The 19111-nt window shown below is 42.4% G+C and overlaps 1 protein-coding gene across 1 annotated transcript in view; it reads left to right on the top strand.

Annotated features, from left to right (window-relative positions):
• Window positions 1–19111, top strand: part of pappaa (pregnancy-associated plasma protein A, pappalysin 1a) — a 115377-nt gene that overhangs the window by 23267 nt on the left and 72999 nt on the right. The window contains exons 7-8 of the mRNA XM_026173684.1: window positions 4249–4750; window positions 15548–15676. Of these exons, the coding sequence (XP_026029469.1) occupies window positions 4249–4750; window positions 15548–15676 (631 nt within the window). The remainder of the gene's footprint in view (window positions 1–4248; window positions 4751–15547; window positions 15677–19111) is intronic.

The following is a 19111-nucleotide window of genomic DNA, read 5'->3' as shown; positions in this document are numbered from 1 at the left end:
GGCCTTTTGTCGTGGAGTTTGCATGATCTCCCTGTGCCCGTTTGGTGTCTCTCTGGGTACTTTGGCTTCCTCCCACACTCTATATACACGCTCATTAGGTTAATTTGAGATGCTAAATTTTAGGTGTGAATGAGAGCATGAATGGTTGTCTGTCTCTTTGTGTTAGCCCTGTGACAGACTGGCGGCCTGTTCAGGACCCCTTATCCTGCCTTATGGCACCCGGGAGAGGCTCCAGCCCCTCCAGCACCCCTGATTTAGATAAACGGAAGAAAACAGTTGGATGGAATAAGTACATCTGAAATGGATGGTTTGATAAATGGATGGATTCATTGGGAATTAAACGAGAGGAATGAAGTGAACAGAGCTGATGATATTGGTAGTCTTTCTTGACACTTTGATAGCTTCTACACATGTAATTTATCACTTGTCTTTCATTACTGATGTCAAATTGACACTACAGAGCACAAAACAATATATCAAAGGATGAGATTATCGTCATCCATCCTGCCAGGATCAAACACAGCGCATTGGTCATTCTGTCACAATCAAAGGACACATTTGCTGCTTCAGCTAAAAAAATCTATTTAATTCTAACACATTCACCCCAAATTTACAGTGACTTTAGTGTACAGAGAGCATAAAGTCCCTTGTAAATTTTGTAACATTTTCTTATGGTATAACTATTTGAGTTATAGTAGTTAGCTCCTTCACTGTGCACCAAAATAACTTAAAATTTAAAAAAAGGCTTGTAAATGCTACCTGATTTGATATATATTTTCAAGACAAGAGTGCCCATTGCCTGTATAAGTGAGTCTGTGTGTCTGCAAAGTGTCTCTCTGTTTGTATGTGTCAGGGCAAAAGCATTGGAGGGGGGGGCGGGTTGACGTCTGCCTTCTAAGTGAGGAAGTGTGTAGCAGTGTGACAGTGAGTCATCGATAGTGAAAGCCAGAGCCAGACACTTCTTAGAAAGCATAAAGTGTGCATGCCCGGACATATCCCTGTCTGTTTATTCATCCAGCTCTATGGACTTTTTCTGGATCAGTATGATTGTAACCAACATCTATCCTAGAGTTGTACTTCACCGATTACAGCCAGTATTAATTGTCTTGACTTGAAAAGAGCAAAATGTTTCAGCCGCAGTTTTCTGGCCAGTGTCATTGCCGAGTCAGGAATTCCATTTTTGTTGACAAGGAGCCTTTAGGATGCATTTAACAGACAGTTATTAAATAAAGTTTAAATGTGGCAAAAAGCAAGCCTCACAGAGTGTAATACTCTTAAAGTTAAGCATAAACCTCCAAACGAAGGATTTGCTTGATTAGCAGAAAGAAACAAAAAATACATTTGGTAAAAAATATAAATCTCTCCTCATATCAACCAGACAACAACAAAAAAAGAAGTATTGGAGTAACACAAATGGAGGAAATATGCAGGGTTGTCCAGCAAAAAAGTTTAACCTAGCTCAACAATTACTGAAAAATATTTGGCTGCCAGCTGCCATTGGGTCAAAGACAAGGTTCTGCCAGAGGGGTTACACAGAGACAGCAGACATTCATACCTATGCCAAAGTTATAATCATCAGTTCATCAGTTCTGCACACAGTAAACAGCTTTTAGAGCAGCATATGCTCACATCCACATGTCTTTTTCGGGGAAGGCCTTGCATTTCAACTGAAAGTATGCTACTTCATGAGTCATTTCTTAATGAGAACGATCAGGGAACTTCCATCACCCCAAATCTCAAGAAGCTGGGACTTTGTGTAAAATGTAAATAAAAACAGAATGCAGCAACTTTCAAAGCTCATTTTTAATTTGATGATGGGGTAACAAAAGATTGGAAAAGTAAGTGGCACTAAAAAGAAACAGCTGGAGGAACATTTTGCAGCAAATTAGGTTAATTGGCAACACCTCAGTGACATTATTGGGTATAATAAGAGCATGTTAGAATGCCAGAGCTTCTTAGAGGTGAAGATGAGCAGAGGTTCACTAATCTGCACAAAAACTGCAGTTACAAATTATATGACAATTTCAAAATAATAATCCTCAATTTAAACTGTGAGGTCTATGGATAGCTCATCATCTAGAGTACATAATCTCATAATAAAAACTTGATAATCTGGAGAAATCTTAGTACGCCTTTGGACAAGACTAGAAATCAAATATTGGATGCCCCCAGGCCTGGTGGCAATAAGCAGGACTGCATTAAAAAACAGACATCATTCTATCATTGAAGTCACAGAATCGCTCAGGAACAGGTCCACAAATCCTTATCTGTGAACACAGTTTGCTGTGCTAACTGGAACTGGGATTAAAGCACTATGATGCAAAGAAGACGCCATGTGTGAACATGATCCAGAAATGCTACTTTCTTCTCTGGGTCAAAGTGGAAAATTGTTTTGTGGTCAAACAAATTGAAATTTGACTGAAGAGTTGAGAGACCATCTCGCTTGTTACCACTGCTCAGTTCAAAAGCCACCATCTCTGAAGGTATGAGTTTGTATTTAGTGACTTTGGACATATGGAAAGGCCCCATCAGTGCTGAAAGGTATATATAGGTTTCGTAAAAAATGTTGTCATTCAGATCACGACTTCTTTCAGCAAGACAATGCTAAACCAATGTGTCACCAAACAAAATATGATAAAAATGACCCAGGACTGAGACAAGAACAGCCAAGAACAACATTTGTCTCCTAAAAGTCTCCCCAGCTCCCACATGCGCTCCTGTTAAATAAAAGAAATGGTGGTAAACACTGTCTCTACTTATTTGCGATGTGCTGCTGCCGTTAAATTCATAATGAGGGGTGGTGGTATTTTTCTGTCTAAACATTTGACATGTTTTGTATCTACTACTGTGAATAGCACAAATATTTTTTACACAAATTTTCTTGCAAATTATCCCATTCCTTCTTTCAGAGTTGGGGTTGTAAAAAGGGATGTGACAAATTCAAATTTTTAACAGAAGGGGAACAAAAACTGCAGCGAAAACAAAAAATAACAAGCACTAACCCATTTTACCCAAAACAAAACCTTGTTACAAGAATCCAAATGGCACCAATTTCTTGGAATGTGTAAAATTTGAATGTGGAAACGTCATTTGCATATAAAGCTACATTAAATTCATTTTTAAAACCCCAAAACAAACAAGGGTACTGCCAATCAACTTTAAAAACAAAACAAAAAACAGTTTATACTGCCTTGGGTTACACAATGGCACCTCTACTCTTTCTCCTCTTAAATCTTCAACCACATAATTCCTGTGCCAGAGCAGGAGTGGGGCCCACCATAACAGCTGACATTACAAAATATTTTCAGTGGCTACAGCTCCTTTCCTTGCAAACTCAATGAAAATTTACCCAGAAAGCCGGGATTACATGAGCCGAGCAAAGCCAACCTCTTGGAGTACCTTAGTTCATTCTCTTCCAGCCTCCCACTTTTCTCCCTCTCTTCTCTATTTCTTACTCTCTTTCTCTTTTCTTTAATTCACCTCCACACTGGCCACACACACACACTTACAGTACAATAATAAATGTGTTGAGATAATGTGGCTTGGAAACCATATTCAGTCTTCACTTGATTAAACACTGGAATTTTGCATGGTGCCCAGAAATGAGGTTAGCAAATGGCTTCTTTGGTTGCCAGCTTGGAAATGCACAAAAGGAAATTGAGGGAGAACATAGTGTCTGCCGCTTGCTGGCTTCTAAAAGTGCTTGATGAATGTTAGTGTACGTCACTTGGGATAATCCAAGTTAGCTGTGTGTGGACTCCAAATATGGCTGGAGTGTGACTGTTAGAGGTTGTAATGACTGCGCTGAAGTGAGAACCCTGCACAGGGCCCCTCTCAGAAGGTACACACCTCAGCTCTGCCTTTCCTCTGCAGATGGACTCACAATGAACTCTCAGTTTCACCTCAACCTTGATGTTGCAAGCACTGCAGATACACCAAAAAGATTGTTGATGCGATTAAAAAAAATAAAAAATAAAAATCTGTCAGCAATCTTTTTTAATATTTAGTTTAAATTTACCTGTTCGGTTATCTTAAAATAGTTCTGTACAATAGTGTATTTGAATTCATCATTATGTGTCTGCATGAGTGTTTAATAATCACCCATAGCTGTATCTAAAATGGTCAACATAAGCTTGTGAATTATTTAAAGTTTTTGTGTTGCCTACGTGTGTGTGTGTGTGTGTGTGTGTGTGTGTGTGTGTGTGTGTGTGTGTGTGTGTGTGACTGCTTTGTAATTTCATCCCATAGGCCCTCCTGATGTGGAGCAGGCTTGTGAACCAAGTGTGCGTACCTGGAGCCCTCATTCAGCAACCGAGCAAGACATCATTGGCCTGCCAGAGTGCCCTTTACAGGGCTGCATGCTTCAGCTAGAGTTCGCCTACCCACTGGTACCTGACTCCTTGACTGTGTGGGTTACATTTCTTAGCCGCGAGGAAACAGCGCTGCCTGCGATCCATAACATCTTGCTGCTGACCGTCAGTGGAAACAACATTTCACTGGGTCCCAGCAATGTTTTCTGTGATACCCCGCTCACTATGAAGCTGGACATTGAGGAAGAGGTGTATGGGGTACAGTTCTACACTATGGAGCATCATCTGGAGATCGACGCCACTCTCTTGACATCCAAGCCAGACTATAAACTCTGCAACCATTGCCAGCCTTTACGCTACCGCCTGTTGCGTCAGCCACCCTTCACACATGCCCCCAACGGTCTGCTGCTGAATGAACCTACCCACCGATATACAGATAGGTGAGTGACCTGGTAGGTGAATATTTTTCTATGAGTGCCCAAACCTCCACGTAAATCGCTACTCAAAGCCTGTCAGGATCACACAAACATTTCTGAGTGAAATATTTCTGACTTGGCCTGTTCATAGTCAGTGTTGGTCAAGTTACTTAAAAAAAGTAATCAGTAACTAATTACTGATTACTTCCCCCAAAAAGTAATCCCGTTACTTTACTGATTACTTACTTTCAAAAGTAATTAATTACTTAGTTACTTAGTTACTTTTTAAAAACACAATTTACAACCTGAAGAGGTTGTAAATTGAGGAAAAGTCCCTTTTTAAAACTTGTTTTATTAGTTGTAATCTTTTAACTTCATGCATCAAGCAAAAAAAAATTTTGTGTTTACACTCACTCTTTCAAATAGATGCAAGTAAAACACAGCAGAAAATAATTAAAGTCAAAGACTAGCGGTCCTGTTGCACTATTTTCACCTGTAAAGCAGGAGTGGGGTAGGCGGAGGTTTACGCTGGTGCAGGTGTGCCGCGGTCAGTTGAAGAATCCGCGAGTTTCTCTGTCGTATCCCACTCAGTGCTTGCTTGGAAGTTTAGGGGGGTTTCGCTGTAACAAGAAGTTTTCTTCCCACACACAAAGGACGCTAATGTTTTTGTCACTTTTTATGGAATCAAACTTAAAGTAAGGTCAGTACTTCCACGCTTTAAACGCTGCACGCTCATACTCTCTCCTGCACTCGATATAGAACATCGCACTTGCTTAGTCACTGTCACTGTCATGAGACATTCTTGCAAAAAAAAAATCACGGTTTTAGTAACGCAGTAACGCAGCGTTCCTACGGGAAGTAACGGTAATCTAATTACCGTTTTTGCAATAGTAATCCCTTACTTTACTCATCAGATTGCCCATTTTTGTTCATAGTCCACCAGGTTTTATGTATTTCAGCTTGTCATATGTTTTGTGCAAGCTTGCTGGGAGGTGGGCAGAAAGACAAACAAAACAATTCAAAAAAACCGCTTGTACAATAAGTTTGCAGCAGCCTGAAAAATATTTCTGCAAACGGTTGTTTATGAGAAAGAATGGAGACTTGCTGAGCAGTCACTGTATACCTTCCTTCTTTAGTGTGATGTAATTAGGAGTTTTTTCAGGGCATGCCAGTAAAAAGTGTTTTGTTTTTTTTATCTGTGGAAACTATTCACTTAGCTATGTTCTCGTAATACAAGATATCCTTTTTAATGCCCCCAGGAACATAAGCAAGCCGCCTCTTGTTCTGCAGTTTCAAATCTGTTGCCCAACATTTGTTTCCTATAAGTCATAGGTCAGTTATTGCCCACATTTGCTTCCCCCCCATATTCCATGAAAAAGCAAATAGACGGCCTGTTGAAGGTATTATCTGCACACTGTGGTGAGAATTTAATGCTTTGCTTTTATGGAATGTGCTGACACAGGAAAAAAACATGTTGCTATACATGACAGAGCTGTGTGTTGTGCCATCCCACTATCATGCTGTCAGTCTGGTTCCCATGAGAAGGATAGTGCTTGATAAGAGGCAGAACAGTGAGCACGCACATTATGCAGGATGCAGTGATGATATCTAACTTCCATAAAGTGCCTGTACATAACTTCCCAGTATACAGTGGGGCAAAAAAGTATTTAGTCAGCCACCGATTGTGCAAGTTCCCCCACTTAAAATGATGACAGAGGTCAGTAATTTGCACCAGAGGTACACTTCAACTGTGAGAGACAGAATGTGAAAAAAAAAATCCATGAATCCACATGGTAGGATTTGTAAAGAATGTATTCGTAAATCAGGGTGGAAAATAAGTATTTGGTCAATAACAAAAATACAACTCAATACTTTGTAACATAACCTTTGTTGGCAATAACAGAGGTCAAACGGTTACTATAGGTCTTTACCAGGTTTGCACACACAGTAGCTGGTACTTTGGCCCATTCCTCCATGCAGATCTTCTCGAGAGCAGTGATGTTTTGGGGCTGTCGCCGAGCAACACGGACTTTCAACTCCCGCCACAGATTTTCTATGGGGTTGAGGTCTGGAGACTGGCTAGGCCACTCCAGGACTTTCAAATGCTTCTTACGGAGCCACTCCTTTGTTGCCCGGGCGGTGTGTTTTGGATCATTGTCATATTGGAAGACCCAGCCTCGTTTCATCTTCAAAGTTCTCACTGATGGAAGGAGGTTTTGGCTCAAAATCTCACGATACATGGCCCCATTCATTCTGTCCTTAACACGGATCAGTCGTCCTGTCCCCTTGGCAGAAAAACAGCCCCATAGCATGATGTTTCCACCCCCATGCTTCACAGTAGGTATGGTGTTCTTGGGATGCAACTGAGTATTCTTCTTCCTCCAAACACGACGAGTTGAGTTTATACCAAAAAGTTCTACTTTGGTTTCATCTGACCACATGACATTCTCCCAATCCTCTGCTGTATCATCCATGTGCTCTCTGGCAAACTTCAGACGGGCCTGGACATGCACTGGCTTCAGCAGCGGAACACGTCTGGCACTGCGGGATTTGATTCCCTGCCGTTGTAGTGTGTTACTGATGGTGACCTTTGTTACTTTGGTCCCAGCTCTCTGCAGGTCATTCACCAGGTCCCCCCGTGTGGTTCTGGGATCTTTGCGCACCGTTCTCATGATCATTTTGACCCCACGGGATGAGATCTTGCGTGGAGCCCCAGATCGAGGGAGATTATCAGTGGTCTTGTATTTCTTCCATTTTCTGATGATTGCTCCCACGGTTGATTTTTTCACACCAAGCTGCTTGCCTATTGTAGATTCACTCTTCCCAGTCTGGTGCAGGTCTACAATACTTTTCCTGGTGTCCTTCGAAAGCTCTTTGGTCTTGGCCATGGCGGAGTTTGGAGTCTGACTGTTTGAGGCTGTGGACAGGTGTCTTTTATACAGATGATGAGTTCAAACTGGTGCCATTCATACAGGTAACGAGTGGGGGACAGAAAAGCTTCTTACAGAAGACGTTACAGGTCTGTGAGAGCCAGAGATTTTCCTTGTTTGAGGTGACCAAATACTTATTTTCCACCCTGATTTACGAATAAATTCTTTACAAATCCTACCATGTGAATTCATGGATTTTTTTTTCACATTCTGTCTCTCACAGTTGAAGTGTACCTCTGGTGCAAATTATTGACCTCTGTCATCATTTTAAGTGGGGGAACTTGCACAATCGGTGGCTGACTAAATACTTTTTTGCCCCACTGTAGTGTGAGTATCCGTGGAAGGTTGCCTACAGTAGGAATGTATTTATTTTGAGGTTTTGGCACACTTCAGTTATTATTGATGTACTGTAGGTAGTTTTACTGCTGTGGTGTATTTCACTAGCTGTGGTTGCATTCCAGTGGTGGTGGTCAGTTGCGATGGCTGTCTGTTTTCTGTTGTGAGAGCATGTGCGATCTTGTTTCTGTTAAATGGTCAGCGAAGATCTAGCAAGTAAGTATGTGTGTTCTAGCCATAAAAGTCTGTAGCTCATCCAACTGAAGAAGAATAGTGTGTCTTTTAGGACAATTTATTTGGAAACACTGTGGAACAAAACAAACAAAATAAAAACATACTGTACAACCTCCAAAAGGCAGAATGAAGGGGCATAATGTTTTCACTTTCTTTTACTGATCAGGGCATAAACATTAAATTAGACACGTCGTTCGGAATACTGATGCAGGCCCATTGGCTCGTCACGAAGCATAACGAAACAAACATAACCTCTGACATTGTGAAGGTCACCCAGATGTTTTTGTCCGCCACAAATCCAGCGTAAAGTGCTCCGTTTGACTACCTGAGTCGATTTGCTGAAATGCTTTTCTTGACCACACAGACAGTTGCATCGTCTTGCAGTATGTTTCAGTGGGTTTGACAGACACGGATGATTGACCCTCCACTTTCAGGCTTACTGGCCTTCAGATTAGTTGAGGCAAACTGAGCAAAGGAGATGCCAGAGAACATACCTCCTAAGTATCAACCCATGTATGATGGATTGTTTGGTCAAAGTAACGAGATGCAAAGTGGGAGTTAGGACTACTTGAGGGGTAAATTATGGCCATGATTGGAGGGCAAAGAGGGACAGTATTAGGAGGTCAAGCAAATGTAAGGAAAGAAGGTAGCAGAAGATGGTTCCACTCCTCCTCAAAGGAGGTCGTCCAGTAGCAGTGCTGCTACTGCCCCCTTTGCAATTTAACTCTGGTTCTGTACAGTTCTGCATATTATCTGCCACATTTATCCCTTTAGCTACTCAAGTCTAGATTTGCTTGTTTAACTATTGTGTGGCACTCTTTTTGGCTAATTCTGAAAGCAAGTTAGATCTTAAACCGAGGACTTTATATGTAGTTCTGGTCAAATGGGGGGAACAGCAGTTCTTTCCTTTAAGTCAATCTAATGTTCACACTCAGTTCACACAGCTATTTGAAAAAGTAGGCAATGTTTCTATATCACTTTATTGTCAACACATTAATTTATTTTGCTAATAGAGTTAGGGGATTATTTTTTCTCATAACAAGCAGTAAAAATCACCGATTAGTCGGAAATCCTTCGACAGCAGCTACAGCGATTATTACTTTACTCTCTTCGATCACCTCTTCATTACAAACATAAAAAACATAATCCATAGCAAACCGTTAGTAATCTGGTAAAGTAACTAAGTAAAGTAAAATTTTATTTATATAGCACATTTCTAGATAAAAGATCACAAAGTGCTTCACAAGGTATAAAACAAAATGGTAAATGGCCTGTATTTATATAGCGCTTTACTAGTCCCTAAGGACCCCAAAGCGCTTTACATATCCAGTCATCCACCCATTCACACACACATTCACACACTGGTGATGGCAAGCTACATTGTAGCCACAGCCACCCTGGGGCGCACTGACAGAGGCGAGGCTGCCGGACACTGGCACCACCAGGCCCTCTGACCACCACCAGTAGGTAACGGGTGAAGTGTCTTGCCCAAGGACACATCGACCGAGACTGTCCAAGCCGGGGCTCGAACCGACAACCTTCCGATTACAAGGCGAACTCCCAACTCTTGAGCCACGATCGCCCCAAAAACAGACAAAAGTTAACAAAATGCAATTCTAAAAAGATGTGTTTTTAGTTGTTTTTAATCTGGTAAAGTCTGGCTTGTAACTGGTAGAAGTCATTAATCAGCTAAGGGTTAAAGGTTCAGGAAGAGCCAGGACATTTCTCTGTCCTTGTTTAGTTTATTTGATCATTTTTCATCAGGCAAATGCAGCTGTTTAGGCAAAAGGAAATAGAAACTACAGACCCGCGCAACCCAGAGGACTTCTAAAAAGGCATACGATTGCCATAAAAATTATTTCCTGTCCTGTTTGAATAATTTATTTTAGCTCTATACATATAGCACAGGTTAGTGTGGGTGTATAATTAACAGTCCTGAAAAGTAAGGCTTTGTTTGGTGATCTTGCAGGTTCAAATTAAGTTGTTTTTTTTCTCAACTTCCATACATTTATCTGTTTTTCTCATCTGGAGTCTTTCCGCCAAGAACAACAAGGAGCTACAGAATGGAAATGCATCTGCACATAAGTGTCCACATATCAGTAAAGGTTGGAACACACAGACGAGCACAGGCACACACCGGCAAACTTCTTGCTGTTAGTAGCTTTCACGTATGTTAACTCATGGCTCTGTGTGGTTTTGAATACCTTTGAAATGCATATTACAGGACTTTGTTCAAGACTTCACAAGAGAGCCACTATGAAAAAAAAAATTATTCTGGGGTTTTGAGAAGAACAAAAAAGCACTAATGATGAAATCTTATCATGTGACACGTTGACAGTGATTGTAGTAAGGTCCTTTGAGCTATGAGTTATACAGCAGATATTTTACATAGCTATAATTAGTTACAGATAAGTGTGTTTTTATGAATACTGGATAGGAATTCTGATACTAAATTGTTTGAAACCTATAGGTGTGGCTGTTATAAATTCGTCCACAACATCACTATGTGCTTTTGAGGTAGCAAACAAACAAACAAATTAAAAATCTCTATGCTATTTGTTCATTCTTCTCTGCTGCCAGTGGCTTTACTAACATATGACCACATTTAAACTGGTGCCGTTTTTATGCCCGAATCATTCAAAGTTCGGCATTAAGTGGCTCTGAAAATGGTCAGGCACATGGATTGGACTAAAAATAATTCAGTAAGAAAGCATTCAGTGTTCAAACAAAATTTTGAAAGACTTTCCGAAACCCATGCTCAAGATCAGTAAAAAAAAAACCCAAAACAAACAAAAATCCCCACAAAAACACGATGAGAAGAAAGTCTGGCTACTTTGTCAGTGAACGCAAATTCATTGATTAAACTTCACATTAATTAATTAAACAAGAAAATGGGAAAATTAATAACCGTGAACACAAATCAGTAGATTAAATATCGCAGCTATTTCACCCGCTTCCCAGAAGCTGTGTTGTATCATTATATCAGTGACAAGAGGAGAAAAAAATGTTGTGCGAAAGGACAAAGGACCCCACGATGGAGTTTTGCAGATCCTGAGGAAACTGCCTTTGTGCCCCAAGCTGACTGTGATGTATGGCACGAAGGGGATCTGATCTCGTGGTGTTTTCTCAGAAAATAACTGAGGATGATATATGGCTCAGTCGACATGAGCTGATAATCTGTTTATTGCTTTTTAAATAAGAAAGTCATGGGGCACGCTTAAATAAAATGTTTGCAATTGACTGCTACAGTATTGACACGGGTAACGAGTTTGCAGTTCTTTGCCTGTATAGACCTAGGCGCCGGACATAACCACAGTCTTTGGCTTAGTCACTCACCTCAGCTTCCTTTCTAAGCCTTTTAATCCCAGCGTGGCTGTAAACCGCCGCTCCAACTTTGCTACTGAAAGAAGAACATGATTCCCCGGAGTCGTGATAATAATAATGAATAATAATAATGGATTGGATTTATATAGCGCTTTACAATACCACTATTCATTCACACACTGGTGGAGGCAAGCTACAGTTGTAGCCACAGCTGCCCTGGGGCAGACTGACAGAAGCGAGGCTGCCATATCGCGCCATCGGCCCCTCTGGCCAACACCAGTAGGCAAGTAGGGTAAAGTGTCTTGCCCAAGGACACAACGACCAGGACAGAGAGGCCAGGGATCGAACCGGCGACCTTCCGGTTACAGATGCGATTCCCAACCCCCTGAGCCACGGTCGTGAGCCATTTTTTACACGCTTTTCCCAGCAATCACATCATCGTGCATGCGAGAACCCAAATGCCTGATATAATCGAATCGTGAGATGGTTTTTAACCTGATAGTACACAGTCTAATTGCACCCAGGTAAGAATGTTGGTGGTAACAATCTGGGGAATTTATTTATCTTACCTCACTCCCTACATGTAAGACAGTTGTGTGACCTATCCTGAGAAATTTACCTGAGTTCATGTGTGAAAATTGTCTGTCAGAGAAAGAAGCACGCAGCACTGTTTTTATCTTGATTTTAGTCCCTAAATCAAACAGCATGTTTGTTCAAACAGCCATGTATTGAAAACTACAGCACTGTTTTTAGTTGTATTTGTGAGATGACGGTGAAAAGCTAGAAGGACTGACCATCAGCCTAACGAGAACTAGATTACCTCATTAGATCCAGTCATTAAAATCATCCTTTCTGCTTGTTCTTGCATGAGCAGGCCTCCCATTGTGGCCCAATCAGTAAGTGCTAGTGCTTTTCAGTGCATTGGATTGCCTGAAACCGAGCGGCCCAAATACCTGCCCATCCACAAAAGGGAAAGTTGTGTGCCTCCTTTCAAAGCGGCATCTGTTTCTCTCTTCTTTCCGTCTATTCTGCATGTTTGCTTTGCTCAAAGATAAAGTCTCCCAGAGCTTGACTTTTCCAGAGGCTAAACTAATTCAATTAGAAGGGACATGTTTGAGTGTAACCTAGAGTTGCACCAGTATGAACCAACATTGCGGAACAGGGCATACTGTTGTGCAGATGAGAGTCTGTCAGGCCAAACGTTCTGTGTTGATAATAATAAAGCCAACATAAATAACTAATCTCAGGCACGAACTTTGCTGTAAGAGAATTCATTTTGTTACTTGATCTTTAGGCTTGTCACTTTTTATATTTCGTACTTCACGGCGAACTTGCACTTGGTCTAGGTCTTTCTGTTGGGAATGCCATGAACAAACATGGAAAAGTGAAGAAGAGATTACATGTTTTACCCTAAGCCTCTAATTGAAAACATTTACGTGTTCTCATTCAGTAGTAAATAAAAAAAAGTGCTCAGAAAAGGCAAAGGCTTTCCTGAACCTCATTCAAAGCCTTCTTTGAAGACTCTTTAGTTTAAATCTTTGGGGTACCAGGGAAAGTTCAGTGCTTGATCCTGCTGATGCGTTACATTCACACTCTGGAATATATGGCAGCTTTGGGAATAGTGTGATATGCCTGTTTTAATTAAAGCCTGTGTGTATGCGTCTCTCATTGCTATGTAATTCTATGGACTGTATGCGAGGTGCTTTCTGTAATAGGCATATTTATGGTCCATGTGAAATAATCCATGGCTAAACTATTGGTTCTACTTAATCCCATTCATAGATGCCGTTTTTAACAGATATACCAAAAAAAGGCTGCATGCATACAGCATTCAAGCATTCCCTTTACTTTAAGAACTGAAAGACATCAACATGCGCTACTGCACATTAACTGTTGCGCTGTTTGATTGTACTACAACGTCTTAAAAAGATATATTCAAAAGTTGTATTCTTTAAATGTAAAGTGATTTTTTTATAACGCCTGCAAATCAGAAATCCAGTATCTCAAATAATAACGATCTTTCCTAAGATCAATCAAAAGATACAATACAGAAATGTCCAGCGTTTGTAAGGTATGTTCATTTATATACTCAATACATAAGTCTGTGGCTCCTTTCACACAAATACTTGCATATTTTTGAGTAATTTCAGCGCAGTGTGGGATTGAGGCAATCAGCCTGTGGCCCTGCTGAGGAGTTATTGAAGCCCAGGTTGCTTTGATTGCGACCTTCACCTTGTCTGTATTTTTATGTCAGGTGTTTCTCATCTTCCACTCAACAGCATCCCATACATTCTCTATGGGGTTCAGATCAGGGGAGTTGGCTGGACAATCCAGCTCGCACGCTCAAGACAGATGTTTTAGAAATAACACATCATGTGTTAATTTTTAACACATCTGCGTGTCTTGTTAAGGACTAAACACACGTTGTTTTGAACACCGTCACTGTGTAGCACATTTAGCACATTCTCTGTATTTAAATATTTCTACAAACTGAGCAACAGTCTAGAAGTTTTTCTCCAGGTAAGACGTTTCTAACATTGTCTCGGTTAGCTACAGTATAACAGTTGTAGCTCCTTTCTTGAATCTTCTCCTTGTGAACATCTCACAAGTTCTTCAATTGACTTTTTTTGACAATCCTCTCAAGGCTACAGTCACCCGTGTTGCTTTTGCACCTTTTCCTACCACACATTCCCTTCCAGTCAACTTTCCATTAACATGCGTCGAAACATCCGATTTACTCTGTGAGTAAACTCTATGAACAGCCAGTCTTTTCAGATGTGGTTTACCCACCTCATGGAGGGTATGGATGATTATCATCTGGACAACTGTCAGCAGTCTTCCTCATGACTGTGGTTGCATGTACATATTTTATTGAAAGAAACATGGTATTTATACTGTTTAAACAATAACGGACTCAAAATCAAAATATTCTGATACTCTGAATATATGAACATAGACAAAATTTGACAACGACTTATATTTAAGTTCCCAAATCTTATGCCATGATCACTATCCACCCCCCAAAACCACGAAAGCCTAAGAATGATGAATGAGAAGCCGTACCATAACAAATGCAAATCAAAACTAGAAATGAGAAACCAAAATAATACCAAAAAAAGTATCAAAACAGGAAAAAAAAAACCCTTAAACAATACAGATGTAAATGAAGGTGCTTTTGTGATTCAATTATTTTGTTTTTATTGCATGTTTCCAGAACTTTCTTTCGTTGCCTTTACTTATTTTTACTCTTGTTCTTTGTTAAATTGTAATGAGTCATAAAATAACACAGTTGCCTCAGTTTTTAAAGAAAGTAATTCCACTGATTACAGGGACCTGTAGTTAGAAGAGGCAATCTGATTATGATAGAGGTACAACGTAAAGGCAAACAAACCAGAGAGAATAAATAAACATTTTGCAATACTGACTTCCAAAAAGCACCCTCACTTACATATATTATTATTTACTTGTTTTCTTTCCCTGGGATTAATTGCTTGTCTAGTGGTTTTGGTTTCTCATTCATAGCTTTGATTATTTTTTTGTTTATGGCTTTGATTTTCTTATTTATATATTTTCCTTTCAGACTTTTTTGTTTCAGAAATCCTTATCATGGTGCCTCAAAAAACCATTATGGTGACTTAGACAATCAAAGTGAGTAAGCCTCCATTATTTCTCCCGTATTTCGTCACAATGGTTCCTTGAATCGCTGTGATAAGGAAACACAACAAAGCTGGACATGCAGTGGGTAAAAGCAGACGTATCAGTCGATCGGAAAGACAGATATGTGAAAGTACAAACTTAGAAGTTTACTAGTTGAATAAAGAGACACACAAACTCACCAGTTGACTTAGCAACAATTCTAACAACTTGATCTCCACCGACCTGGTCTTATGAAGGTTTCTCGTATGCAGTCTTTTACTTTTACTTTCTTTGCATGTGGTATTTCTTTGTATTGTCCAGACATATGAACTTACTGTGTTTTTTCTCACTCTTTGTGCAGGGATGTGATACCACATGCTACGTATACTTACCAGGTCCAAACAATCTCCAGGCAAAGTGAGAGTGAGCCATCTCCACCTTTGGTGCATCAACTTGGGGCACCCTATTGTGGTGATGGTCGCATCCAAAGGTAACAGGCACCACATATGTATGTGTGTGTATATATATATATATATATATATATATATATAGGTCCGCGTCAGGTGTTGAGGAACCAGGGCACCCTGACGAAAAGTGGGCTACTGGAACAAGAAGGCATCGGTGGGCAAGGGACGAAAACAGGGCGTTGTTGGAATGCTACTACGCAAGTAACCCCGGCGGAAGGGGCTACATGAATAGGATGAGGGACCTATGGATTCTTCGATACCCAACATCCACAATGACGGCGAAATACCAAGGGCTCAGAGAAGAGCTCGAGAGGATGTGGAGGGTGAAGGTAACGGTGGTCCCCGTGGTAATCGGAGCACTAGGTGCGGTGACTCCCAAGCTAGGCGAGTGGCTCCAGCAGATCCCAGGAATAACATCGGAGATCTCTGTCCAGAAGAGCGCAGTCCTAGGAACAGCTAAGATACTGCGCAGGACCCTCAAGCTCCCAGGCCTCTGGTAGAGGACCCGAGCTTGAAGGATAAACCGCCCGCAGGGGCGTGCTGGGTGTTTTTTTATATATATGTATATATATATATATATATATATATAAAAAAAAAACACCCAGCACGCCCCTGCGGGCGGTTTATCCTTCAAGCTCGGGTCCTCTACCAGAGGCCTGGGAGCTTGAGGGTCCTGCGCAGTATCTTAGCTGTTCCCAGGACTGCGCTCTTCTGGACAGAGATCTCCGATGTTGTTCCCGGGATCTGCTGGAGCCACTCGCCTAGCTTGGGAGTCACCGCACCTAGTGCTCCGATTACCACGGGGACCACCGTTACCTTCACCCTCCACATCCTCTCGAGCTCTTCTCTGAGCCCTTGGTATTTCTCCAGCTTCTCGTGTTCCTTCTTCCTGATATTGCTGTCATTCGGAACCGCTACATCGATCACTACGGCCGTCTTCTTCTGTTTGTCTACCACCACTATGTCCGGTTGGTTAGCCACCACCATTTTGTCCGTCTGTATCTGGAAGTCCCACAGGATCTTAGCTCGGTCATTCTCCACCACCCTTGGGGGCATCTCCCATTTTGACCTCGGGACTTCCAGGTTATACTCGGCACAGATGTTCCTGTACACTATGCCGGCCACTTGGTTATGGCGTTCCATGTATGCCTTGCCTGCTAGCATCTTGCACCCTGCTGTTATGTGCTGGATTGTCTCTGGGGCATCTTTACACAGCCTGCACCTGGGGTCTTGCCTGGTGTGATAGACCCCAGCCTCTATGGATCTTGTGCTCAGAGCTTGTTCTTGTGCTGCCATGATTAGTGCCTCTGTGCTGTCTTTCAGTCCAGCTTTGTCCAGCCACTGGTAGGATTTCTGGATATCAGCCACCTCCTCTATCTGCCGGTGGTACATACTGTGCAGGGGCCTGTCCTTCCATGATGGTTCCTCGTCTCCCTCCTCTTTCTTGGGTTTCTGCTGCCTGAGGTATTCACTGAGCACTCGGTCAGTTGGGGCCATCTTCCCAATGTATTCTGAGATGTTCGTTGTCTCATCCTGGACTGTGGTGCTGACACTCACCAGTCCCCGGCCCCCTTCCTTCTGCTTAGCGTACAGCCTCAGGGTGCTGGACTTGGGGTGAAACCCTCCATGCATGGTAAGGAGCTTTCTTGTCTTTATGTCAGTGGCTTCTATCTCCTCCTTTGGCCAGCCTATTACCCCAGCAGGGTACCTGATCATGGGTAGGGCGTACGTGTTGATGGCCCGGGTCTTGTTCTTACCATTCAGCTGACTCCTCAGGACTTGCCTGACCCTCTGCAGGTACTTGGTGGTTGCAGCTTTTCTAGCGGCCTCTTCATGGTGCCCATTCGCCTGTGGGATCCCCAAGTACTTGTAACTGTCCTCTATGTCTGCAATGTTGCCTTCTGGTAGTTCAATCCCCTCAGTTCTGACTACCTTCCCTCTCTTTGATACCATCCGACTACACTTCTCCAGTCCGAACGACATTCCAATGTCATTGCTGTATAGCCTGGTAGTGTGGATCAGTGAATCGATGTCTCGTTCACTCTTGGCATACAGCTTGATGTCATCCATGTACAGGAGGTGGCTGACAACTGCTCCGTTCCGTAGTCGGTATCCGTAGCCAGTCTTGTTAATGATCTCACTGAGGGGGTTCAGGCCTATGCAGAACAGCAGTGGGGACAAAGCATCTCCTTGGTAGATCCCGCACTTGATGGTGACTTGTGCTATGGGCTTGGAGTTGGCCTCTAGTGTTGTACGCCACATCCCCATTGAGTTCCTGATGAAGGCTCTTAGGGTCCCATTGATCTTGTACAATTCTAGGCATTCCAGTATCCAGCTGTGGGGCATTGAGTCATAGGCCTTCTTGTAATCAATCCAGGCAGTGCACAGGTTGGTCAGTCTGGTCTTGCAGTCTCGGCTGATTGTTCTGTCTACCAGTAGCTGGTGTTTTGCGCCTCTGGTATTCTTGCCAATTCCTTTCTGTGTCCCGCTCATGTATTGACCCATGTGCCTGTTCATCTTAGCCGATATGATGCCTGACAGGAGCTTCCATGTAGTACTGAGGCAGGTTATTGGTCGGTAGTTGGAGGGGACCGGTCCCTTCTTGGGGTCCTTGGGGATCACGACCGTCCGGCCTTCAGTTAGCCATTCCGGGTGTCTCTCGTTAACTAGCAGCTGGTTCATTTGTGCTGCCAGACGCTCGTGGAGTGCAGTCAGCTTCTTCAGCCAGTAGGCGTGAACCATGTCGGGCCCTGGTGCTGTCCAACTCTTCATACTGGAGACCCTTTCTTGGATATCTGCCACTGTGATGGTTACTGGACCCTGTTCAGGGAGGTCGCTGTGGCCTGCCCTTAGATCCTCTAGCCAATGAGCATTGCCGTTATGGGTTGCATCCTTCTCCCATATGCTCTTCCAGTATTGCTCCGTCTCCAGCCTTGGTGGTGCTGTTCTCTTATTGTTCCCTTGCCACTGAGAGTACACCTTTGCTGGTTCTGTGGAGAACAGCTGGTTTATTCTCCTGCCTTCTATCTCTCTGGTGTACCTCCTCAAGCGGCTGGCCAAGGCTGTGAGTCTTTGCTTGGCAGTTTCCAAGGCCTCAGGTATGGACAGCTTGCTGTATTTCTTAGGCACCTTATTTGTCGCACCTTTCTGCAACTCCGTTAGTTGGCTAACCTCCCTCCGTGCTACTTTGATCTTGCCCTCTAGCCTCCTTCTCCATGGAGGGTACTACCCCTTGTCGCTGTTCAACTTGTAGCCAAGCATCTCACTGATCACTGCTGCCGTATTGTAGATCAGCTTGTTAGTGTCGGTAATCGTGGTTGTAGGTATTGCCCGTAGTGCTGCATTAACATCATCTAGCAGACCTTCTGAGGGTACTTCACGTAATCTTGGTAACCGGCTACGGGGGATCCAGGTTTCAAGCTTGGCCATGATCCTATTTTTCAGGTCAGTTCCTCTCG

This window comes from Astatotilapia calliptera, chromosome 7, assembly GCF_900246225.1.
Source record: "Astatotilapia calliptera chromosome 7, fAstCal1.2, whole genome shotgun sequence".
NCBI classification, from domain to species: Eukaryota; Metazoa; Chordata; class Actinopteri; order Cichliformes; family Cichlidae; genus Astatotilapia; species Astatotilapia calliptera.
This window is presented reverse-complemented; position numbering and strand designations above follow the sequence as displayed.